This window comes from Dermacentor variabilis, chromosome 1 (genome assembly GCF_050947875.1).
Source record: "Dermacentor variabilis isolate Ectoservices chromosome 1, ASM5094787v1, whole genome shotgun sequence".
In the NCBI taxonomy this organism is placed as follows: Eukaryota; Metazoa; Arthropoda; class Arachnida; order Ixodida; family Ixodidae; genus Dermacentor; species Dermacentor variabilis.
Window position 1 is genome coordinate 220,187,465 of NC_134568.1, and position 27,173 is coordinate 220,214,637.

General features: G+C 43.2%; 1 protein-coding gene across 1 annotated transcript; it reads left to right on the forward strand.

Moving 5' to 3' along the window:
• Positions 1 to 7,560: 7,560 nt before the first annotated feature.
• LOC142557482 (uncharacterized) lies at positions 7,561 to 26,998 on the forward strand. Its single transcript, XM_075669366.1, has 4 exons — positions 7,561 to 7,867; positions 20,095 to 20,256; positions 21,147 to 21,254; positions 24,378 to 26,998. Exons 1-4 carry the CDS (start codon positions 7,745 to 7,747, stop codon positions 24,444 to 24,446), a joined length of 462 nt encoding a protein of 153 aa, XP_075525481.1. The 5' UTR covers positions 7,561 to 7,744; the 3' UTR covers positions 24,447 to 26,998.
• Positions 26,999 to 27,173: the final 175 nt, after the last annotated feature.

Below are 27,173 nucleotides of genomic sequence, written 5' to 3' on the forward strand. Positions count from 1 at the left end.
TGAAGGAACTTTGGCGTAGACGTACGTGAGCGGCCTGATCGGTCTACACGGTCCAGACACTTGTTGGCGCAGCGCTTAACCAGCCAAACAAAGCGCTAATATTGCTCTAACCAAGTGTAAAACATTTTAAACATTTATAAAAACAACGTGTCGATGATTACACTCCTGCGAAAAATACGCACCAGCAGCAAAGAAGAATACGCTTCGTTGCTGCTACTGTGTATGGTTGCGCTCTATGCCACCAGGTGGCTGCACCGTGCAGACCATTCACATTTGCCCTTCTGCTCATCTCGGCTCATCCCGTTACGGCACAGTCAAGCGGCCAGACCCCGTCCCCTTGCGCTCACGTTTGCCCTAATACGGGACTCGCGAAACGCTGTTGCGTTAGTAATCTTCCGGTGTAAAGTGACGGCCACAAACGCGCAAATCCTGGCGCCGATCGGATAGCGGTAGTCCGATGCGCAGCAGCCAGTTCGCTCGTACGCTGCCTTGCAGAGGGACACGATGTCGCAGCTTAACATATTGCCAGTCGCTACGTTTGCAGTCCACAAGGCAACAAAGTCGAATCATAGTGCTCGCGAAAAGACTGAGACCAACTGTGACCGCGGAGCTCTCGTCAAAATGGAGTACGTTGTAACACAAGCAGACGACACTTGCTGTGTGCCGGAAGTGCTTAATGTACTGAAATATTGTTCTTGTGCATTCTCTTTATGTTACTTTCTTTTCATAAAAACAAATTAACTAACATTCCAACTATTATGAAGATTATTTGTTTACCATAAAGTTGGAAAAATTATCGATCACGCGCCCTTGTCAGCCAATCGGATAGCTCGCCCCACTGACGTCGTGTGGGTGATTTCGGTCATATGGGTAGGGGCGGCTTAAAATTCCGCCGAGCAGTGCGCTGCGATCGGCAGCGATGTGCATTTTTAAAACCTTATAATAAATTACACGCTTTACGCAGAGCACTTAGATGTGTCAATTAATGATCAGAAGGACCTACTCTAACGACTCAGTACGTTTGTAGAAAATCGTCAAAAGCGTTTCAGGGTCCCTTTAATGAAATTCGTTGCATTTGAGACAGAAAGTTAAATTGTAGTGTCTGTTGGAAGCGGAATTTCGATTTAGGGCCTGAATTTTGTTTAAGATATCTCGAAAAATTTGAAAGTTCGAAAGAAATAGGAGCATGACGTTTACAAACTAACAGCTCTGCATCAAGTACAGATATAGCGGTTCTGTCAACGGCATATGTTATAACAGTCAAAGTGAACAAATTTGGTATGTCAATTTGTATCTTACGTGAATTGGTTACGTTGTGTACAAGGTTTCTGCATGAACCGTGTTTCCATAATACTAAATTTTTTAGATTCATGTGTAACATATTAATTTTGTCCGCTGTATATGTGCTATTAGATGAAATTCACAGAATTGTGATATCATATTTCATTGTTGAGTTACAGAGTTATAAACTTGATGGTTTCTTTTTCTGAAAATTTGCGATTTCGGCCAATTTTTTATAAAACATTTACGACCTAAATGAAAAATTTGAAACCAAAAGTCATTAGAACCCCCCCCCCCCCCCAAGTTTTTCTTTTAAATGCAAGAAACTTCGTCAAATTTGGTGCAGTGTTTGCCGAGAAAAACGAATTCCCGTTCTACATGTATTTAGATAGGAGCACCCGAGCTAAAGCTTCCTCTTAAGGAGGATTCCGAGCTGCAACGTAAGCCCCCACCCCTTCGAAACGAAATTTCTGGCTACGCCACTGGCCGCCACCCATGAGATTATTTCAGCCTCTCTGACTTAGCATCGCCAGTTACCAAGCCTTACGTGCAGCCACGGACCAGCTGGAAGAAGAGTGACACTGCGCCTTTGTTCACAAGTCCAACTAACATTCAGACGAAGGCAACACGCTAACCTCGATCGAGCCAGCCCGGTACCGTGTTCGCGAGCTCGCCACCTCGTTCGCAAGGTGCCAGATTCGATGCTGCTGTCAGGCGCCTTGGAAGCGCCGAAGTGCCCCACCACAACCTCCATACCTTGACCAGTCCAAGGTAAGGTGATGTCTTGTGGCCGCCGCGTTCCCTGCACCACTCTGAATTCGACCATCCATGCACACCGATCATGCAGCATCTGCAGCTTGGAGCACGAATGGCATCACCCTTGCGCTCTCCGCGGTGCAGTAATCATTGGGGCCACGTTTCTCAAGCTACCGCCACCAAAACCTCGTCCACTGCTTCACTCCCAAACCAGATCACCGCAGTGTATCGCGTACATTTCCCTGCTCCGTCTGAGCAGGGGGCTCCGTACACTCTAAAAAATTCCACGCTTAATCTCACGCTAAACTGCAAGTTTAAGCGTGACCCGCATGTAAATGAGACGCGGATGACGTTTCAAACAACACGTGCCCGAAAATGACCGTGACATTCCTTCATGTAAGCGTGAGGACAAGACTATATGTATACATGTGCCACGATTCGGGCTTGTGCGAGCGTGAGGGAGCCGCGCACGCGTGAGAAACGCAAATCACATGCTTAACGGAGCGCTCGCGCGGGAGCTTTCCATCACGCATATATAAATATCCGAATAGGGGATCCGTGACATATCACGTGATCTGCACCGAGCGTGCGAGAACAACGCTCTGCGCCTTCTCACTGCACTGCGGGGAATACAAAACTTTCCTTGAGAAAGTTGAAGGAGACCGTGGTGTTTTGAAGGCTGCACTCGGCCATTTTTTGGTGTCGATTTTCCGGAGGGGCTGTCAGGGTGAGCCGGCGATCGTGGCTTAATCTCGCGCTCGCAACGGACAAAAGTGGGGAGGGACCGCGCTGCCTTCTGTCGCGCGCAAGGCTTCTGGGGGGGGGGGGGGGGGGGAGAGGGTTCTATAACTGCAGGCGGCCCAGCGCCCGACTGCGCCACTGTATTTTGAAAGCCATTTGCGACAGGTACTGAGTCCGCGCTGCGTTGTATTTACGCGACTTCAGCGGCTGCGCGAAGGTCAATTAGCTCGCTGCTGCTGCCGCGTCTCCTCGCTGCAGCGTTTTGACAGCGAGTTTCCGCGGTCATCGAGTGAGATGTGTTCGTATTTGCTCGTGCGCGCGTGGCACCAAGCTTGTCAGTTTAGTTAGTATGCGTATGTTTACAAGTTTACACGGCCGATAAAACAACTATCCTTATATACTTATAGCTAGCTGTCCCCTAATTTGCTATTGCAATCGATGCTTCGCCTTTCGGGCGAAACTGCGACTTTTTCTTTTTATCCAGCGGCCGTGATACAAGCGCAGGCACGTGACACTGGGAATGTGCCGCTCTACAGTGACGAAAAATATCCCTAAAAATTATCCGATGCTGAGCGGAATCGAACCCGCTTCTCATTAAGGGTTCTTCAAGAACAGCCCTACGTTTTAGCAGGCTGTGCCATGAATGCACTTTTTTTCTTTCTTTCATGTTGTTTATTACAGTAGCATGCAACCCGATAAAACATTCGCCAGCCGTGCATAGTCGTAGAATGGCGGGCATGCAATGACAGTTACACACAGAAGAGGCAGCATTCATACTTTGGGTGGAAACGTTGGTTCCACTTTAGAAGGGTCGTAAGGATAGGCACATACCTCACCAAAATGGAGCAGCAGTCCGGTTGAATATCAAGTTCATCATAAACGTGTTTCAGGTGCACAGCCATCTGGATGAAATGCATCATTGTAAGTATAACCGGTTCGGCGTTGCGGTCCATCATTCGCGCTTTCCACAAACTGTGCATTCCCATGAGAAAAAAAAAAACATGTCGAAAGGCGAATTATCAGCAAAGGTCGGCAGCAGGTATCGCACAGTATGAGCGTTCATTTCAGTCTTTCTTTAAAGTCCGTTTCTACATGGCTGTCCGTCGGAGGACATCCCAAAATAGGACGGCGTCTTTGCAGCTAATAAAACAATGTTCAATTGTCTCTGGCATATCACAAAGACGACAGTCAACAGAAGAGACAAATATAACCTTTTTCTGTAGCCATGTTTTACCGGTACGGTTGCACTATGAAGTTTATAAAAGAATGTTTTACAGGAAGGAGATATGTATCATTTTACGAACTCACTTTAGTACATCGTGGTCTGGCCATTCAATGTATAGTGATCGGTAAAATGAAGGTGGAAATAGCATAGAGGGTAAATCTTTGTATAACGTTTACAAGTATACAGTGGAAAAACGAACTGTCAGGAAACGAACCGCCAAATAAACTTCTTGCATGAACCCCCACAAGCATAAACGCGAAGAAAAATTTGAAGAAATAAATCATTCAGGCAAAGCATTAACAAGTGCGACTTGCATGAATTACTGAATTATAGGATGCGAATTGTATCGCGAAAAAAGAAGAAACGAGACACTGTTTGCCACACATAAAGATGTACTAAGCCCAGCCGACCCTCACTAACTGGCCTATACAAGTATACTGTCTCGCCTCATGGGCTCAAAAGTAGAACCCATAGGAAGGTTGCAAAAATTTAGTGAAAGCGTTGGATGTATAGCCTGGCACAATGAATAAATTGCAATACGTAGTAAACTTTTGTTGGTGAAAACTTATTGCAGGCTTCAACTTTTTCAAAAATAGAAAGTCGGTGTGTAACGAATGTCTGAGTGTAACTTTGCAGGGCTGAAGCCCGTTCCTTCCAATAGTGCGCGTTTAATTTATATGCATCTATCGGCACGCCAAGGTACGTTGGCGGAACATCACTCCAATGAATGCCTGCAAACTGTACTGGATTATAGCACCATGAGCCAAACCATAAGCTTAAACTTCTCGAGGAGTTCATTCGTGCTCCTGATACGCTGTCAAATTTCTCTATCGTCGATACTACCTTTTCAACACTGGGCTTATCCGTTATTTGGATCGGACTTGCTGGTACGATCTGATGGGAACTCGGCGCTGACGCCCGTGGTTGTACCTGGGTCGCAAGCCCCAAGGGTAGCGTTGGCCTGGCGGCCTGGGGTACAACTGCAAGCATCCGAAGGTCCCGGCAAAGCATGAGTCGACAGGTAACAACGAAACAACTTGTTTATTTTAACATCGCAAAGAGTTGGCGGTCAGGTTTGACCGAAGTAGAGAGACGGGAGAGCACTTCACTCAGCAGAAGAAATCGGAGCCCCCTCTCTGGCGTCCGGGGGCAGCTGTTTTTATACTCTCGCAGTTGAGGGCAAGAAGGAACCCCTCAAAAGACGAGCACGTGAATGTACAATGGGCTAATGGTGACGCACACTGTCGTAGCGATGCCGTAGCACCATGTCGTGGCGCTGCGCAAGATCTCGTAGCAACTGGTCGTGGCGCTGCGCAGCACACTGTCGTGGCGCTGCGCAGCACACTGTCGTGGCGCTGCCGGTCGGACACAATGACTGTAACGAGAAGATGGTCCCTGCTTTGGCTTCGCCTGTTTCGGGCACAATGACTGGAACGAGATCCCTGCTTTGGCATCGCCTGTTTCGGGCCCAATAACTGGAATGAGATCCCTGCTTTGGCATCGCCTGTTTCGGGCACAATGACTGGAATGCGAGGGGGATCCCTAGGCGGTCGCATCGCCGCAGACGCGCCTGGAAACACCTGGCGATGAGTGTTGCGGCGACGACGATCGGGCCAAAATGTCTGCCGCCCCGCCGCAGTTGGCGCCGGCAAAACCACGTGTCGCAGGCGAATCGTAACACCGTGTAGAAGAGCGCTAGATCATCTGCTAAGCTAACACCTTTAGCTCAATAGTAGTGGGGGCATTGGGCATCCTTGTTTTACCGAAGAGCAAATAGTAACGGGTTCCGAGAGGCGGTCATTAATATCTAAACGAGTAGAACAACGGTTGTAGCAAAGCCTAACGCTTTTAAGCACAACGGAGTCAATATTGGCGTGTTCCAGAAGAGAGAATAAATAGGAATGACTGACACGATCAAAAGCTTTAGCAAGGTCTACCTGGAGCATTGCAAGCTGCTCAGTGGAATCGTAACAGTATTAAAGAAGTTTGCGGGCGATATGTATGTTGGTTTGGATGGATCGACACCTAATTCTGCACGTCTGATGGGAACCAATGAGAATTGACATCGCAAATTGCAATCTATTACATGAAACTTTCGCTAAAATTTTATACTCCACGTTTGACAATGTGATTGGCCTGTATATAGCTTTCAACATAACTCCTTGTGTGATCTTTTGGGAATCCAAACTGTGTGGGTTTTGCAAAAAGAGTGCGGAAGGGCGTCCACCTCTAAACTTGTAATAAAAATGTCCAGTAAGACATAATTGCTTTGAAAGCTTTGTAAAATTCACTTGAAAGTCCATCAGGGCCGGTTGTCTTCGATAAAGGCAGCTGATCAATAGCTAGCTCAATTTCTTGGATCGTAAAGTACCATTGATGTATGTACACTCATCATCCTATAGTTTTTTACAAGAAACACAAAACTCTCTAAGACTTTTGCATCGTGATCGTCGGAAAGGGCACTAAACAACGCCCTGTAGTAAGATCCGAACTGAGAAACGTCATTCGTGCTTGTTAGAAGACTACCTTTGGAATATATTACCGGAATTACCTTGGAAATAGCGCGACATCGCTCATCAAGTAAAGCTTCACGTATTGGCTGCTCAGAGTGCAGAGCAGGCCTATTTCGTGATCGAATTTGCGCACCTCTGTAACGCAGTGCATCATACTTCTGTAACTAACATCATCAATGTAAGTGGCATCTTGCATTCCATTTCATAAATTCTTTCTATAGAATGCTTTCACCGGTCCAATTTCTATAGCCACTGCATACGATCGAACCTCTTGCTTAAAGAGTTTCCAAGCAGCAAATAACGGCAAGTCTGTAGAAAAGGAAGTTGTTAGGGCCATACACACGCTCTTAATAAATGACTGATCATTTAGAAGATCAGAGTTAAGCTTCCAGAGTGCCCACTGTGGTGGGAATTATTATGAGAAGTTACAGATTTCTCACCAATCTTTGCGATTACCATACAATGATCAGAGAACGAAACTGGGATGGTAATGTACAGGACAGCCCTCGGGAGCTGGAATGAAGAGACATAAATCCGATCAAGGTGGGCGCAAGAGGGACCTTGGATTCGTGTATAAGAGCAAGATGTAAGAGTAAGAGGGTGTCTAAAGACACCCGGAAATTTTTGATGAGGATATCAAAAATTTCCGGGTGTCTTTAGACACCCTCTTAGACTTCCTCAAGTACACCCGGGGGGGGGGGGGGGGGTGACAGACGACCTATGGGCCCCGGGTGCCAGACGCCCTAGCTACGCCACTGGGCAAGACTGGAAGAACGATGTGATGCAATAACATCACTGTGCTGAATACGTGTTGAGTGCGGAAAAGGACACAAATGATCTGAGAAAGTTGAGCATGGTTCGGTGATGACGTTCGACTACAATCGATCGTTCCAGGACATAGTCTGTATAAACCACCAATTTGAACAAATGTTTTTGTTTCATGTTGTCATCACCAATCAGCTGCGCTATTTCGGCCCACAGTACAATTTTAATCTTCGCGCGGTTGTCGGAAACCTGTCTAGGGAAATCTAGGGAGGAGCGTTGTCGAGGGGCCAAAGAAGCGAAACGTCGCTGCCCTGCCGAGTTTATGCCGACGCCGAAGCTACGCGGCTACGCCTACGGGAATACTTTAGTTGCATAGTGGGTTGCCGAGGCGGCAGTAATTGACAGGAACCGTCGGTACAAGCAAGGCGACCTGTGTAAAGCATTATCCACGGAACGGCACGCAATGCACGTAACGCAGCAAACAACTACCGTCTCATCGTCCGGCGGGAACGAGCGATTGGCATTATGTGCTTTCAACTTTGGCTACCTGAAGACACCAGACGGCTGGATCAAAATAGCCCAAGTGGTATGTGGTGGACAACGACCATTTGAGTAATAGTGGAAGTGTCAATAAGAAAATTGATTATATCAACCTATATACGCATAAATACCGACAAAACGGACAGTAGCTTGCACAACTGCGGTTCTGAAACGATACACCAAGCTAAATTGCGTATTCAGTTTATTTTGTTGCATTGCTGTGTAAAACGGGTGTGCATTTAAGCGTACTTTTTGTGACACCTCCGCGCGTAAAGTGTTGCGTTGCATATGTTGCATGTGCACGCTCCCCTTAACAGGTGTTGCTCGTTTTATTCGTGACACCTGAAATGACAGATTCGTCGCTATTGGCTTAAAATCGTTAGTTCCCATTTTGAACATCTATATATAACAGCTTTAAACGCCCCCTCTTTGTTTCGACTGGGCAAAACCATTTCGTTTGTTTCTGCAATGATGGGCGGGGCATCATCACGGAGTTCACCTCTCTGATTCAATGCTGTTAGCGCTCATACGATTTTTTTTAACTTTCTTGCGACCATGATGACGAATGACTACGTCTCAGCACCGCTGCTTGGACCGCAGTAGAGCACGTACGGTTTTGAAATTCGTATGCAGCCGGTGTTAACAGACGCGCGCTAAAGTGCGTGCGAGCCTGCTGTACTACGTCCGGCATGTGCACGCTCGCTTGCTTACTCATGTTGCTCGTGGAATCCAGTTAAAGTGAAACTTTCTTTGCCGAGCTCGCCACGGTTTCGCGCCCGAATAATTGTTTGCGTGTGCGTGTGTTAATAATACTGGTACATATAATGAGGCTCATAGGTATCCCCGAGGCACACACACTTCTTAATAATTATTTGCAGCGCCTTCTTTCTTTTTCTTCATTCTTTTTTTCTTTTTCTACATTTGGCTTACTTCATTCATGGGCCATTGGGTATGGCCAATCCTCCAGAATGGGTATGCGCCACTGTGATACAGGGGTTTAGAAGCCTTAGACTTTAGACCTGTGTTCTCTTTGGGTTCATCCCTTGACAAACACCAAACATCAGCTTCGTTCTCGTGACATTGCTGCATCAACATTTCAGTGTGTGCCCACATCAACTGCTGCTTAGATTTTGGCATCTTTGAATGGTGTGCATAAACATATTACACGACATTAAAGTTGCGACCTGTGTGGTGCATAGTGCATAAGCATACACATTGCATGATATTGCACATTGCATATGATGAAAATAAAAATTAAGACAGTTGCATGCATCAGATTAAGTTTTTCAGCATTTAACTGCATCACGAAAGCTTGGCATCACATAAATCCTAACATATGCATTGTATCTGCATATTTTTTCCTGAAGCAACACCTGTGCATTGTAGTTGTGATAAAGAATGTTATAGCACATCAAGTGCTATATTTATTTCCCTTGTGTGAAGCTATCCCATTCACTCGAATGAAACCCGTGGCACCTCTGAATTATCAAATTACAGACCAATCTCTATTCCACCAGTAATTTCCAAAGGGTTAGAAATAATTATTCATGTGCAAATAACTAATTTCTTACAGAAGCATTCAGTTTTAACAGATCATCGGTTCAGTTCCATATCAAAATGATCCATTGAGTTGGCACTGCTCAAGCAAAAGGAAATAATCACAAATGCAGTTGAAGACATGCTTCTCATTCCCGAAATTTATATTGACTTTTCTAAAGCCTTTCACTTAATCAGTCATGACTTGTTATTAGATAAACTAAATCACTATGGTATAAGGGGGAATAGTATTTCTTTACTACGGTCATACCTTCAACATCGTAAACAAATTGTAGCCCACAATGATACTCTGTCTGATGTCCAATACCTAAAGTCAGGTATGCTGCAATACAGCATCTTAGGCCCTCTGTTATTTTTAGTTTACTTAAATTATATTTTACAGTAAGTTACCGGTGAATCTTATTGCCTATTTTGAGCAAAAATAAAGAAGTAAAAGACATCACGCTTAAGTATGGGAATGATTGTATTGAAATTGTATGTAGCATAAGATGTCTTGGCATTTCGATGGGGGCGAAATGCGAAAACACCCGTGTACTTAGATTTAAGTGAATATTAAAGAACCCCAGTTAGTCCAAATTTCCGGAGTCCCCACTGTGGCAAGCCTCGTAATGAGATTGTGGAAATCTTTAAGATGTCTCTGAGTAATCTCGGAATCGCCTAATTTGGATGCGCAAAGTAACAACGTACAACCGAAAATAAACAAAGTGAGTCGTGTGTTATATAATCAGATTTGTTCTACCAACAAGAATTAAGTCATTAATTTACAATGGATTCTTAATTCCAATGCTTAACTACTGTCACACTGTCTGAGGCACAAGCATGAACGACAATATATCCAAGATTCTTGTTGCTTAGAAATGTGCGATAAGGTTAGTTGCAAACATACCATAGCATGCCCATACAGAAAGCTATTTTTCCCTGTTTAATGTCATTAGTATGTCCGATCTTTGTGCCATCAGTTTAATTTGTATGTACAAGAATGCTATTAGGACCAGCAAGACAGACAAGTTGATACTATTCATTGTTTGAAGTCATGTGCCCATATATTTGTACGTCGTAGCACTGCTTGGTCCATACTGTTTTGTCGGACTGTGTACCGATTTCAATCATGTGCCTGTAAACGTCCATGTTACATTAACACACTTGAACGGAATAACATTTTACCTGGCGAGACATTAAAAAAAAGTTACTTCCAAGTTTTAACCCTCCTGTACTAAACTCTTCACACATTCACAGGATTGTACATGAAATATACTTTCAAGCTGTTTTTGTGTAACTTCATGGATACTGTTTTTTTTGTTTTGTTTTTGTACCACCATGTTAACCACTACATTATGGTGTTATCATCCTTGTTTGAATCATGAAATGCTAATCTAGAGCATTGGTGATCTTTCTTTTTTCGATTTGATTTTGTGTATGTATTTTTTTCCTCTTCCCTCTTCTCCGCCCTTAAACTGGCTCTCTTAACTACTACACGCAGAGACAAAGAAACAGCACGCGCTTTATATCCTATAGATGAGATGAATATTTACAATTATTATTGGGGTTATAATTATATTCGAGTGCTGATTGCCGTGTTATAGTTTGTTAACGAAACTTCCCCTCAAGTCTAAATATTGTAAGGCAGTTTGTCGTGTGCGTATCATGGCCACGCATGCTTATATCGCCTTTCCGTTTCTCTACCGCGGTTGCGCTTTAAAACCACGGCGCTGCAAGTTTGCTTCAAAGACTTCCCTTTCCTTCCCTCTTCTCCGCCTTTAAACTGGCTCTCTTAACTACTACACGCAGAGACAAAGAAACAGCACGCGCTTTAGATCCTATAGATGAGATGAATATTTACAATTATTATTAGGGTTATAATTATATTCGGTGCTGATTGCCGTGTTATAGTTTGTTAACGAAACTTCCCCTCAAGTCTAAATATTGTAAGGCAGTTTGTCGTGTGCGTATCATGGCCACGCATGCTTATATCGCCTTTCCGTTTCTCTACCGCGGTTGCACTTTAAAACCACGGCGCTGCAAGTTTGCTTCAAAGACTTCCCTTTCCTTCTCTCTTCTCCGCCTTTAAACTGGCTCTCTTAACTACTACACGCAGAGACAAAGAAACAGCACGCGCTTTAGATCCTATAGATGAGATGAATATTTACAATTATTATTAGGGTTATTATTATATTTGAGTGCTGATTGCCGTGTTATAGTTTGTTAACGAAGCTTCCCCTCAAGTCTAAATATTGTAAGGCAGTTTGTCGTGTGCGTATCATGGCCACGCATGCTTAGATCGCCTTTCCGTTTCCCTACCACGGTTGCGCTTTAAAACCACGGCGCTGCAATATTGCTTTCCTCTCCTTCCTTCTTCTCCGCCCTTAAACTAGCTCTATTAGTCCTATTAGGGTTATTATAATTACACGAAGGTATTTCGCCCTCGCAAGCAGCAGTACTTGAGATAGCTATTCCGGCGGCTAGCTTCCCACGCTATGCGTGCCGCCCTCGCACCTGCTTAAGCTTTTTCCTAGACGCTAGAGCTATACAATGTCCGCGCAACCTTGAGCGATCGGAAAGCGCGTTCTCCACCCTTGGCCGGCGGAGAGGGGAGGCTTCGTTCCGGCCGCGAAGCTCTCCACATCTCAGTAAGGTGCCTGGTGGTGGTCTCGTGCTGACGATGCCCTCTCGGTGAGCGCATATTTCCCCCCTCATCTTTTAAGAGATTCAATACATACAAGCATTTGTCTCGCAAACCAGATTTATTTCAAGGGAATTTTCCTGGTCTCAATAATCTCTCTCGTCGTATTCGAGTGCTGATTGCCGTGTTATAGTTTGTTAACGGAGCTTCCCCTCAAGTCTAAATATTTTAAGGCAGTTTGTCGTGTACGTATCATGGCCACGCACGCTTATATCGCCTTCAGTTTCTCTACCACGGTTACGCTTTAAAACCACGGCGCTGCAAGTTTGCTTCAGAGACTTTCCTTTCCTTCCCTCTTCTCCGCCCTTAAACTGGCTCTCTTAACTACTACACGCAGAGACAAAGAAACAGTACGCGCTTTAGATCCTATAGATGAGATTAATATTTACAATTATTATTGGGGTTATAATTATATTCGAGTGCTGATTGCCGTGTTATAGTTTGTTAACGAAGCTTCCCCTTAAGTCTAAATATTTTAAGGCAGTTTTCCTAGTCTCTAAAGCCGCTCGAGTTCACGCTGCTCCTCTGGCGGCCATTTTTCCAAGAAATTATGCCTTCCAACCACTCAGAATGCCGCGGACAACATCAGTCCCTTTCCACATAAGTATGAGGCTCGGAGCAGGAGCTTTGGCGCTTGAAAGTAACCGTTGGCTTGACGAACCAACCGACTGAGCTACGTTTCCGGGCAACATTGAAGGATCACGAGTTCAAATCACGTTATGTTCCTTTCTTTCCCCCTTTTTTTCTTTCTTTTTATTGTCTTTTCCTTCATTTTATCACTGTACGGAAACCCTCCTAAAAAAAAAAATTATATATCCTCAATTATGTGTGGCCACACATGTGCAGGTCATAAATACCAGGTTCTCTAGCAGAGTGCCATCCATGCGGTATAACCGAGCTCACATTGGTCCACCTTGACTGACCAAATAGGGCACCACTGTAGGTTAAATGAGGCGTACAACTCCTGCGGGACCCGCCGTGGTTGCTCAGTGGTTATGGTGTTGGACTGCTGAGCACGAGGTCGCGGGATCGGACCCCGGCCACGGCGGCCGCATTTCGATGAGGGCGAAATGAGAAAGCACCCGTGTACTTAGAATTAGGTGCACGTTAAAGAACCCCAGGTGTCGAAATTTTCCGAGTCCTCCACTACGGCGTGCATAATCAGAAAGTGGTTTTATCACGCAAAACCCCATAATTCAATTTTTAATTTAACTCCTGCGGGGACGGTAGAGTATCCGTCTCCAGTGCAAGAGGACTGTGATTCAAATCCCGGTGCCGCGCAATTCTCCACCGGAAAATAAAAAAAAAAACCGTGTGTTGAGAAAATTGCAGAAACAGGCCTGGAGTGCGGCCTGATCCCGGTGACCAGAACCGGTAACGCACTCTCTCACCAGAGCAGGATTGGCCACCCTGGTGCAGTACTTGGCCACAACCTCCTATATGAATACAACAATCAAACCCCGGCCCTCAGTCCCCAGCAGCCGCGAAGCAACTGACCACGGCGGCGGTCAGATCTGTGACGCTGCAGAGGGTGCTAAGAATACCTGGCTCCGGACAGGCCGCCATTGGAATCTGAACCTGGCAACGTTTAACGTTAGAACGCTATCTAGTGAGGCGAGTCTAGCAGTGTTATTGGAGGAACTAGAGGGTAGTAAATGGGATATAATAGGGCTCAGTGAGGTTAGGAGGACAAAAGAAGCATATACAGTGCTAAAAAGCGGGCATGTACTGTGTTACCGGGGCTTAGCGGAGAGACGAGAACTAGGAGTCGGATTCCTGATTAATAAGGAAATAGCTGGTAACATACAGGAATTCTATAGCATTAACGAGAGGGTGGCAGGTCTTGTTGTGAAACTTAATAAGAGGTACAAATTGAAGGTGGTACAAGTCTATGCCCCTACATGCAGTCATGATGACCAGGAAGTCGAAAGCTTTTATGAAGACGTGGAATCGGCGATGGGTAAAGTCAAAACAAAATACACTATACTGATGGGCGACTTCAATGCCAGGGTAGGCAAGAAGCAGGCTGGAGACAAGTCAGTGGGGGAATATGTCATAGGCTCTAGGAATAGCAGAGGAGAGTTATTAGTAGAGTTTGCAGAACAGAATAATATGCGGATAATGAACACCTTTTTCCGCAAGCGGGTTAGTCGAAAGTGGACGTGGAGGAGCCCGAATGGTGAGACTAGAAATGAAATAGACTTCATACTCTGCGCGAACCCTGGCATCATACAAGATGTTGACGTGCTCGGCAAGGTACGCTGCAGTGACCATAGGATGGTAAGAACTCGAATTAGCCTAGACTTGAGGCGGGAACGGAAGAAACTGGTACACAAGAAGCCAATCAATGAGTTAGCGGTAAGAGGGAAACTAGAGGAATTCCGGATCAAGCTACAGAACAGGTATTCGGCTTTAACTCAGGAAGAGGACCTTAGTGTTGAAGCAATGAACGACAATCTCATGGGCATCATTAAGGAGTGCGCAATAGAAGTCGGTGGTAACGCCGTTAGACAGGAAACCAGTAAGCTATCGCGGGAGACGAAAGATCTGATCAAGAAACGCCAATGTATGAAAGCCTCTAACCCTACAGCTAGAATAGAACTGGCAGAACTTTCGAAGTTAATCAACAAGCGTAAGACAGCGGACACCAGGAACTATAATATGGATAGAATTGAACAGGCTCTCAGGAACGGAGGAAGCCTAAAAACAGTGAAGAAGAAACTAGGAATAGGCAAGAATCAGATGTGTGCGTTAAGAGACAAAGCCGGCAATATTGTTACTGATATGGATGAGATAGTTCAAGTGGCTGAGGAGTTCTATAGAGATTTATACAGTACCAGTGGCACCCACGACGATAGTGGAAGAGAGAATAGCCTAGAGGAATTCGAAATCGCACAGGTAACGCCGGAAGAAGTAAAGAAAGCCTTGGGAGCTATGCAAAGGGGGAAGGCAGCTGGGGAGGATCAGGTAACAGCAGATCTGTTGAAGGATGGTGGTCAGATTGTTCTAGAGAAACTGGCCACCCTGTATACGCAATGCCTCATAACGTCGAGCGTACCGGAGTCTTGGAAGAACGCTAACATAATCCTAATCCATAAGAAAGGGGACGCCAAAGACTTGAAAAACTATAGACCGATCAGCTTACTGTCCGTTGCCTACAAAGTATTTACTAAGGTAATCGCAAATAGGATCAGGAACGCCTTAGACTTCTGTCAACCAAAGGACCAGGCAGGATTCCGTAAAGGCTACTCAACAATAGACCATATTCACACTATCAATCAAGTGATAGAGAAATGTGCAGAATATAACCAACCCTTATATATAGCTTTCATTGATTACGAGAAAGCATTTGATTCAGTCGAAACCTCAGCAGTCATGGAGGCATTACGGAATCAGGGTGTAGATGAGCCATATGTAAAGATACTGGAAGATATCTATAGTGGCTCCACAGCCACCGTAGTCCTACACAATGAAAGCAACAAAATCCCTATAAAGAAAGGCGTCAGACAGGGAGATACGATATCTCCAATGCTATTCACAGCATGTTTACAGGAGGTATTCAGAGGCCTGGAGTGGGAAGAATTGGGGATAAAAGTTGATGGAGAATACCTTAGCAACTTGCGATTCGCTGATGATATTGCCTTGCTTAGTAACTCAGGAGACCAATTGCAATGCATGCTCACTGACCTGGAGAGGCAAAGCAGAGGGGTGGGTCTGAAAATTAATCTGCAGAAAACTAAAGTATTGTTTAACAGTCTCGGAAGAGAACAGCAGTTTACAATAGGTAGCGAAGCACTGGAAGTGGTAAGGGAATACATCTACTTAGGGCAGGTAGTGACCACGGATCCGGATCATGAGACTGAAATAACCAGAAGAATAAGAATGGGCTGGGGTGCGTTTGGCAGGCATTCTCAAATCATGAACAGCAGGTTGCCACTATCCCTCAAAAGGAAAGTGTATAACAGCTGTGTGTTACCAGTACTCACATATGGGGAAGAAACCTGGAGGCTTACGAAAAGGGTTCTGCTGAAATTGAGGACGACGCAACGAGCTATGGAAAGAAGAATGATGGGTGTAACGTTAAGGGATAAGAAAAGAGCAGATTGGGTGAGGCAACAAACGCGGGTAAACAACATCTTAGTTGAAATCAAGAAAAAGAAATGGGCATGGGCCGGACATGTAATGAGGAGGGAAGATAACCGATGGTCACTAAGGGTTACGGACTGGATTCCAAGGGAAGGGATACGTAGCAGGGGGCGGCAGAAAGTTAGGTGGGCGGATGACATTAAGACGTTTGCAGGGACAACATGGCCACAATTAGTACATGACCGGGGTAGTTGGAGAAGTATGGGAGAGGCCTTTGCCCTGCAGTGGGCGTAACTAGGCTGATGATGATGATGATGATGATGATGATGTATTTTTTTATTGATATGTACTATACGTTTTTTACTCATCTTCACTCACAAATTCAGCATGTGCTCAAAATGCTTTCAGTTTTCTGTAGACTTGTAATGCCTAAGCTGTTCCCTGTCAACTGCTGTCATGTAGGGTGTAACAGGGTTTTTCAAGATGCTACTTGTGGCTTTTTCCTTTGCCTCTGGTCTCTTTTGTAATCATGAAGACAGGAATAAAGATTTCATTTCAAATGGAACTGGCTGCTAAGTTAACAAGATTGAAAACTGTGACATGCATATAAATATTGTGTTGATTTATACCTAGCACCTTTCCTCAATTAATTCAAACTGGAATGGTGATGCTGCAATCAATGTGTCTGGTGGAAAAATTTCAGTTTCACATTTGATAGAAAAGCTACACCATTTAAAAATGTTTTTGGATGATTGCATTACTTGTAGGATGAAAGAGCTTCGCAATAGCTACAAAGAATTGGGAACATAAAGGACTGGTGAAAGTGAAGGAAAAAAATGCCGTGTTGACTAACAGCAATTCTTTATTGTTGGTAATATATTAAAAGCACACCAAGCTGTATGTGTAAATGACAGGGACTGGAACCCTGCGCAGAGGTTCTGTCGTAAGCCATCAGGCTTAATAGTACAAAAAATGTATCTGTGAACCAGCATTTGATAAAATTCACAATTTTGGGCAGATAATGCAAGCAGTGCATCGATGAAATATGTGAATATTTTTCACATCAATCAAACCAGTGACCTGTATGTCTCAGCACATTTTCCTTTTTGCTTCACTGCAGTGAACATAACTCATTGAGCATACGAGAGGTCAATGTGCACTGCTGCAATATTGTTTAAGAAGGAAAGGTACAGCTTACTTATATTAATGCACATCCACTGACATGAGGACTGGCATATAACATATATGCATGCCATCAATACAATTCATACTCCTGGCACCACCTCCAGTGCAACTGTACAGATGCTTTTTCTCTGCACCAGACACACCATGCCTTTTGGAGTGTGCTAGCTGCATACAGGAGCATTGTATACTTGCTCCTTGCAGCTTATTTTGCTCTACTAGCTGCAGCATGCCACAGTCCAGTACATGATGCAGCCACAGATTAAAGGAGTACTGACGTGACATTTTTTTTTCTCATTAATTGAAGGTCCTGGACCTTGGAAGTCCTTGAAAAAATACTAGCAAGCCTCAGAGCGCCCAAAATTTACTATAATAGCTTCTCTATGAACCAGTTTCCTGGAAGGTGTACATTTTATGACATCATGATGCGGAAGGTGGTCCAGCGCAGGTGGCACACATTCAGTATTCCAACCTGGAAGATTGAGCAGGACGTTTCCGAGTGCAGTAAAAAATCTGTTGTTTGCTCTTGTTTGTCGCGATGTCATTCTTGGAGACCACAGCCAAGTCCCGGATCGAGCCCGTGTCCCCACAATGCATATAGGAAATCGCTTCTGCACAGCAGTTTCCAGTCATTAAATAAGCATGACTTTCCTTAAGCCTATAAATTTTCTCTATTTAAGCTAGGGTTGCCACCTTTACTTAGGAAAAAGAAAAAAAGACTTGTCACTGCAAAGGAGGTGGGGGGGGGGAGTGTTCTTTTGTGTGAAGAGTATTGTAAGCAGAAATACAAAATGAGAACAAAATGCAGTGGTGATACGTCATGTACAAACATTGCATGGCTGAAACTTCTCAGAAAGCTTCATATCAAATTTTGTATACTCGTCTGTCATGTAGTCCTGGGTTTTGCGAGGGCAGGTGAACGAACAGTGTGCATCCATTTTGCTCTTGTGGCCCAAACTGGTCATGCCAGCTGATACAATAAGGCCCCAACAGTTGGTGGCCACAGAGAAGATGTATCAAGGCGAAGCAGAGGATGTGCTCGGACTTATAGGAGAAAACTTGGAAAAAAAAAAAATGTGCAAAAGCATGGATGGTTGTCCTGCAACATGACGGTAAAAAGTTTAAGGAATTAAAAATCTGTTCCCTTGTGACAATTCAGTTGCCTGGTATGCATGAATGCCTGGGGAGCGTTCGCGATGCAGCTTATGTGTCGATTTAGGAAGAACTGGCAAAACTGCAAATGATATGCCAGTATGGGGGTTGAACGGGCAGCCGGCACTGGGAGAGAAAAATCGGCCAGGTGGCAAACCTAATTTAGACAAAGCAATTTATTATTTGGCCACTCTCATCATGGATTCCTCTAAAACAATTGTGCAATGCTGTTTTCTAGCTTTTCAATGTTTAGCTTTTTCAACGAGCACAATGCTCTACCGCGTGAATCTGGTGACATGATGTTATATAGTTACTGTCGTATTCACTGGTGCACTAGATACATTTCCCTTTCTGTTTATCATTTACAAGCTTCTCAGTTCACCTGACATCAACTTGACTGCATTATACGAGTCACATCATGTAAATAAGTCTTTTGTTTTTACCAACCAGACTCCATGGAAGGAACCTCTATAGTTCACTTTGTTTAGAAAGTGAATATTCAGCACTTGATTCAACATTCGTATTTGATTTAATGAGAAAATTTGACTATTTGACATTCCTGCTTGTAACAGGAAGAAAACATTGTGCAGCACAGTATTTCCTATAGCAATTTGCAATCAGTTTTTCTAGAGGCTTATTCAAGCTCAGCTTTTAGTGCTGCCAAACAATGAAGGAAATATAATCCAAAGTTTGCTTCAAGGGCACGCGCTTCACAGTAGTAGTTGTCCTGTTCGTTCTTTTGTTTTTTAATGCAATTAGCATTCTTAAGATATGTCACACACTTTCCATGGGCTATCTATCTATCTGTGTCTCTAATCGTTTTCCCACAACTTGGGTGACAGAGTAGTTATGATCTAATGGGCAGCGCTTCAGGCTGCTGTGCTGAGGGAAGCGGGTTCAAAACCAGCTGTCAGACCAACTTGCATCATTGAACATGTGCCGCTCTTCAATGAACCTCTTTCACGCCAGCTTCAGTCACTGGGTGTGCGCTGCTCTTCAGTGAACCTCTGTGACGCCAATTTGGGTCACTGGGTCTGTGCCACTAGCTATGTGCCACTCTTCAATGACAAAAAAAAAAAAAAAATCCTTTAAAATTTCTCCAGTGCTGGGAGGAATCGAACCTGTGTCATATATCTAGACAACCTTGCCTGAATATATATTCGCACACGCTCCATGCACAGACTTCAAGGCGGCGGCGCTAGATGATGCAGCATGTCCAGAGGGATGCACGAGAGAGGAGCCTGGCTGCATACGCGCCTCATACACGACACATTTTGGCAGTGGCAATGCAGTGTATGGCTACATCTCTTGAATGCTAATCGCATTAAACGTTGACATTCATTGTGAGGTGGGATCGGCTGCATTTCTTTTCTTTCATTGTAAAGTTGTGAAGATACCTTCTCCTTATTGCATGTATTACTTTTCATAATGTAGAGACAGGTAAAAATTTCAGTGGCAGTGGAGGCTAAAGGGTCAGTGGGATTAGTTTATTGCAGCATTTATTTACCTCCTTCGTGTTTTTATACATGTGCCTAGTTACCTTCTGGCATGAAGTTCAGTAACAAGACCAGAATGTAAATAGTTCAAACTGAAGTAAATATTTTTTATCTCTGCAGATCGTGGGACTGATAGTAATGTCGCTGTTGATCAAGACCTATAGTGTATCCTGGGTGCTGTTCCTGATGATGACGGCTTTTGCTTTTGCTGTCGTCAGCTTCATTATTCTACTTTCGGCAATGGGCTCCTACTCTGGATCCCTCCTCATCGGAACTCTTTTTGTAAGTATTTGAAAGCAATAAATAAGTTAAAATTTAGTTCTGAGAGCACGAGTGCTTATTTGGAAGCATATGAAAAGAGAACAACTAAAAGTGGTGCTTTCCAAAATTTGCACTTAAGGATAATGACAGCACTGCAAAATAACATTCTTCATAATTACAAAGTGAAGTTATAAGCTTTATTCAGTGTTTCGCTCATGTATGTCCAATTATTCGTTACCATAAAACTGAACAAGCTGATCCTCAGTAGAGTAATTGCACTGATACTGTAGATCTTTTGTTAGCCCAACAAAGATTCCACTCAAAGTTACCGTAAGCTAAGCGAACTAGCTAAGACCTGCCTGGTTACGTCATGTGCCGACATCATGTGTACAAGTGAACAAGATATTTAAGTGCAGCTTGAAATAAAGAGAGAGAGCTCCGTTTCAACTGTTGCCTCATCGTGTTCCTTCACTCTTTGCTGCCTTGGCGGCTGCGGCACAGTTCGGCTGGCCGAGCATGCCTGTTTACCAGCAATGCCCCCAGCACAGCAACACAATTGACTCCACTTTTGCTGCAGCACCAACTGTGGCGTGATCATACCTCACGGTCCTTGCAACTGCTATGCACAGTACCATTACACCATTAGTAACAGACACTTTGGCTTGGAAAGAGCACATTAAAAGCACAGTGGTATGATGTTTATTGTGGTAAATGTTCTCTTACGTCAGGTGCATCACATGCCTAGTGTATGTGTAATTTTCTAGTGATTACAGCAAATATGATTTCTCATGAACAATGTGTTTTTAGGAGCATAGTGTGCTGAATACACTGTTTGCTCAACTTCACTGAAATAACATTTTAGTCAATCGCAGTATTTGAAATATGTGACTGATCTGAGTATCTGTTTGCAGTACCTCAACTACCACATTGTGGGCTTCATCTTCTACCTTTCGGGAGGGTTGACATGTGTTGTCAATGCATCGCAATTTGCTGGCTTGGGCAGCATCATAGCAGCTGGGGTAAGTGAACTGCTGACTAGATGGCTTTTTCAGGTTCTGCAATGATGCATTGACTGAGCGATAGTTTTGGATTCTGTTATTGAGTCAGCTCTCCAGCCATATTTAAGGCCACGTTGCCGTACAGCATAAACAGCATTCTCAGGAGTTAAGCTCCAAGTAACAATAACAAGCAACTTTTGCATGTCCAATCCATTTAGAAGGCAATCTTCAAGTACTACATAATTTGGACTGCTGTAATTTAGTATTTGCTTAATGCTGCTTGAAGATTTACGAATTAAATTTCCATGTTATTGATAATACTGGTTGGAATCTCATTTGACTTCAGTGTGATGGCTTCCTGTCATCCCAACTAGCAGATCTAACAAAGCGTTTGTTACCAGCACAAACCAGCACAATTCTCTTTAACAGTACAGTTTGAGAAGGAACTGCTTTACTTGTGTATAGAGGTAGCCATGATGAGAATCTTTGATAATTGCTCCTTTGTCATCAGCAAGCTTAACCATACGGGAATGCATCCTGCTGCCCTTAGCAAGAGCAGCCACAGTTGCAAAGAACAATGTGACTTGACATTTGCCCCTCATTTACTTATTATTCTTTTTGCCAGCTGCACAAGCTTGATTTGTCTAAAGCCACCTGTGGAGACTTCACAGAAGTGGCTAAGCACTAATATGTAATTGTGCTGCAGAGCAGTTCACAGTTTCAATCCTAGCTGCAGCATCCACATACTGATGGGGAGTGAAATACAAGAACGCTAGTGTACTAACATTTTGGGTGCACTTTAATGGACCCCAGATATATAGTTATATATATATATAAAAGGAAGGCAGGAATGTTAACCTGGCTGCGTGCATAAAAGACCCCAGGTGGTCTCATCCCTGCCTTCCTTTTATATATATATATATAATAAAAGGAAGGCAGGGATGTTAACCAGGCTGCGTGCATAAAGGACCCCAGGTGGTCTCAATTAATCTGGAGCTGTCCATTACGGCATCTAACCCAGCTGCTAAAATGCAGTAAAATGCAGCTTGTAAGCTGCTATGTTAGTAACTGTGGGATTGCAGTTTGACGTAACTACACTGCTGCTAACTGTATATACTGCACCTGGGCTTCAGACTCCTGCCTAAATATTGTGTGTGATTTCCAGCTACTCCGTGCCAGCCCTGTGATACAGTACTAAAAATGGGAACATCCATGACACAGGCTCTTGCAGCATGATCTTTAATTGTTCTTTATCTCTTAAAGGGACGCTAAATAGAAACGCTGAATAATTTAGACCAATAAAGTATTCTTTCAAAAACTATTTTTCTTACATTCGCAGTAAGAGATTGATTACTAGAAGAGAAACTGAAGGCCAAACGTAAACTTTTGAAAACTTAATTTTTCTAATTTCATGTCGAAAACCCAGCAGCGGTATGACAGTGTGACATCGCAGATTTTAAAGTATTTTCCTATACTTGTGCAGTAAAAGCTCTCGAAACTTGAAGTTCAGTCTCTGGATCCTTTAGACTACTATGTAGTGCATCTTTACTGCTAAAAAAGTTACCCAGGCCCGAGCAGACACCGTCAAAATTCATGATGCTATGGCGAGCTGGTGCGAGGACTTAAAGGCAGCATTTCTACCTGTCTTTCATTCTTGCATCTCTTCTGGCTTATCAGGCTGCCTCGCACTGTAAGAGTGGTTTTATTGGTATTGTGTACGGATAATTTAGTTATACAGTTCAACTTAATTTTCTCTTGCCCCTTTAATGGCATTCAAATTTAAGTGTTCCACAGTCTTAGGAGAAATACATGAAAACAGTGTGGGCTGTGTAGTTAGATTATTTAAACAATGATGGACAGATTTAAGTTCAGTAATATTCATTGCAGAACATAGTAACAAGGTAAAATGTTTTGCTTTAGTAACAGAATTCATGGCATATGATTGTGTTTCCAAGTTCAAGATGGTTGTGGTGTGGGCTTTTTGGTAATGCATCTTCAAGGGGTGCACCCCCATCAACAAAAGGTCTATTGAAATCAGTCATGCCCAAAACAGCTCAAACACTTTTTCTCCTTACTTTGATGAATGTGTACGACAGCCACCTCCAACTAGTTTGTCACCTCATCAACTGTCAGCTCTAGCTGTCGCCTTTCACTATCTTCATGGCATGGAATGTTGCACACACAGCTGAATTATAATTGGGTATTGTTGAGTGCAGAGTTTCACAGCACATACTACGATCCACACACTACTACAAATGTTACAATTCAGCATAGGAAGAAGCTTTCTTTGCAAACCCTCCCGGACATTCCTGACCATGGCTGCTGGGTGTAGCTGCTGTCTTGCCGAATAACTCGCACTTAAAAAAATAGATAAAAGAATTGCATGCCTGATGATGGCATCGAACCTCGGTCCCCCATAGCACAGCACCCCGATGCTCTAACCATTAGGCAACAATCGCACATCTACTTTTATCGTGCCATCTAGCCCTATGAGATGATTGCCTTGTGTGTCACATTGCATAGCACGGGTGCATGAGAACACGCGCACGTGCATACTAGTTTCTTTAATGGTAAAAATGCAGGAATTAAATGGCCAAATTTATAGCATTTGATTAACTGCTTCATGAAAGCTGCACTTCACATTGATTCCAAGATGTGCATTGGATCTACATAATTTTTTACCAAATAAAATCATTTAAATCGTGAAGTAACCTTGACCCGGTGCGGCATTTAAGCTCGAATGTAATTTGAAGCATTTTTCCTTCCAGATAAGCACAGTATAATCTTTTTGTGGTGGTACATTGAACACATTGGTGTCATTATGGCAGCTTTTGCAAAGTTGGGTAATCTTCACTTCTTAGTGTAGCACTTCACCTAGAACTTTGTTTTATACTAGCTCTAGAACTAGGTACTGCTTGCTGTAAGACAAGAGAGTTGACTACATAAACATTGCAGTATGTTTTCATTATCCAACAGTGCAAGGCTCCCAATATGCTCGCAATTAAACACTTAATTTGAACATTGAAGAAGTTGAACCAAGTTTGCATGCCCATAGCTGTCATATCAGCAAAAGTGGACTGCATTGCAAAAACATTGAAGGGACTGCACTAACTTGTGGTTTTGTTTTTATTGGCACTGTTCCAGGTGCTTGGCCTCATAGCCTCAGCCCTATATGCAGTGGATGTAGCCTTGACAGTCCGAGCACGTGTTTGAATCTTCAGTGCCAACTGTCTGAATTTACATCTGAAGCGCAGCAGTGCTCAGCTCTGTATGCCCTTGTCTTTGCCCTCATGTACAACTGGTGTTTCAAAGAGTTTTGACAGGTGCTGTTAATGTTTTTCTTTTTTTTTTTCATACATTTTGCATTTACCAAAGGAAATGGAAGTTGAGAAAAGGTTGTGAGGGCCAGCTACTGCATCACTGTTATGGAACAATGTGTGTTGCTCAGCTAACAGCAGTGGGACAGGCAGAGGAGCTTGTGTATGAAGGAGTGTGTTCTATATGTATGCATGCTCTATGTTTTGTGCCTACAATGTGGGGGTTTAATCTGTTCTACATCTAAGCAGTTTCACTGATAAGGTTCTCTTTCACTGAGCTATAAGTGAACAATGGCTAATAACTTTTTATTTTGTGAGGGCCTTTTCAGAAAAATCCAAACCCTAGCATGTTTTAATGTACTTAACACTCATTTCAGACACTATTAACAGAAAGTAGCGATATCTAAAATGTGGCCCACTGAAAAGATTCGATGGTGGCCGGAATGGTACTATTCATTTTATTTAGAAAGGGTACCTTAAGAATGCATATACAGTAATACCAGTTTGTGAAAATACGTAAGAAACAACCTTTTCCAAAATTTTATTCTGTAAATATTGTCACACACTCCTTGAGGTTGCCTAATGCAGTTCTTGGTTGGAAACGGACGCAGACAGCACAAATGCAGGAACCTTCTTCTGCAGTTACCTTTCCTTTGTGAAAAGTGCATTGCTGTGGCATTACCCACTTTTAAAGTATGCTGTACATCTCATGTACTTAGTCGGTGTTTATTTAAAGCCTTAAGAGAATCTCTGTATCTGCTTCACTGCAACTTTTCGTACGTCAATCCACAGAAACAGGATCAGAGTATTCTCTGTCAAGTGTGGTCACGTTTTGACTTCTAAATATATAACTGCAAACTAATGGGACACCATAGGCGCTTAATATTTTAAAAGAAACTGCGGCTGCTTGGCAAAGTATACATTGCCTGAGCAGCAGGGGGCGAGGTGGGTGATTAATTTCAAATTTTCAGCTGCCCTGTAATCATAGCCACAAAGGCCACAGACCAAAAAATAAAGTTCAGCTGCAGCTGTGCTACAACAAATAGAATATTGAGCATAATTGCAACTGTAGAGCTCATTTAATTTACCATATAGTGGTCAGATGTATCATTTTCCTATTTTGTTCACCACCGATGCTGTCTGTAAAAAACAATTTAAGGTCACTAAAAAGTGAACAATTCTTAGCATGACATGCATGCAGCAACTTGTGTCATACAAATTTAAATTCTAGCTGCTTTGTTCTTGCATTTCTTGCAACTGAAATGCACTCATAAATATGAATTGGTCTGTTCATTTTACCTTTTATTATTGCAGTTGAAACTCAATAAAATGAATGTGGATATATAACAAAGTAATTCTGAAATGTTTCTTGCAGATATCAGTGTGTAATAAATATGCGCTTATAATGAACTTCAGATATAAGGATGATAGTTCCATGCCAGATGTGACTTTGTTATAGCTAGGCTACACTGTATTGTTATTGAATATAAGCCTGTTTTTAGAAAAAAGAAAAAGGAGAAATGTTTTTCTAAGCAGTGCTTGGTATGAATGCAAAACCGCTTGCACTCACACCAAGCCAAAAGTAAAATTGACAAATGACAAAAGTAAAATAGCGAACAGGCCATGTCAGCTCAATGGTGAAAAACAAGGTGTACACAGCGTAGTGGCCATGCCAGGTTATCATGCAGTGGTGCAGATTGCAGTTTATGAAGTGTTAAGAGGTGTGTATTATATTCACTATGTATATGTGTGCTCGTAATAGTGGTTCAAGTACTCACTTGACTAATGCGTTTTGGTGACTAGCTTCACAGAGAGTCTCAAATTGTATTTATTGTGGCACAGGAACATGCTGTGTTATGCTTATGCTCTCACAAAGTATTGTACAAAGTAATAAAAGGCTCAGAGTCAATTTCTGGCTTGTTGAAAGCAAAGTCAGTGAGACAGCGACACAGTAAAGCTAGAGGATAGTGAATTAGTGTTGCGTGCATATGTCTGACGTGCTTATACCGAGAGCTTAATGGCAGAAGTACCCATGTGTGTGCCCTCATAGAGCCTATGGTGTGTACTTTTATACATGTTTGTACTGTTGTGGAGTATCACATCTTGTTAGCAAATTATAAGAAAGGTTGATAAACATTTGCCGTGATTGTGTGTAGTTTTTGTTCTGTAGTGACTCGCACATCAAAAGTTGTGCCATGGCAGGAATTTTGTGTACTAGTGTAGTGAAAAATGCCACTTTTGCTATTTCAAATGTAACTCTACCTCTAGAGCTATGTACCAGATGGTAAATGATCCTTTTTGTCACCACCAGTTCTTGTGATGAAAATGTGCCCGGAAAATACCTTAATCATGGCTACATTTGATGCCTGGAGTACGTGTTCGTCAGCGCTATTTTTCCAGGGCATACATAGGTGGCAAATCCCAATAAATTATCTTTGTACTGGGGAAGGCATACTTCTACATTCAATAGTTTCCAACTTGTGGTGTAGCACATGTGCACATGGAAGCACATATGAAAACAATCGTTACCTAGTGACCAGCATTACTGTGGACATTCCTATGTATATACTAAAAAAATAACTATGTAAATGTTCTTGAAGCACCAAGCACTTCAAGGCAGTGT

Bases quoted from the DNA above. Each gene is read 5' to 3' on its own strand.
- LOC142557482 (XM_075669366.1), top strand. From the start codon at position 7,745: ATGCACGTAACGCAGCAAACAACTACCGTCTCATCGTCCGGCGGGAAC. The intron at 7,868-20,094 runs GTATGTGGTGGA...TTATCTCTGCAG, and splicing joins GGATCAAAATAGCCCAAGTG to ATCGTGGGACTGATAGTAAT. The intron at 21,255-24,377 runs GTAAGTGAACTG...GCACTGTTCCAG, and splicing joins GCAGCATCATAGCAGCTGGG to GTGCTTGGCCTCATAGCCTC.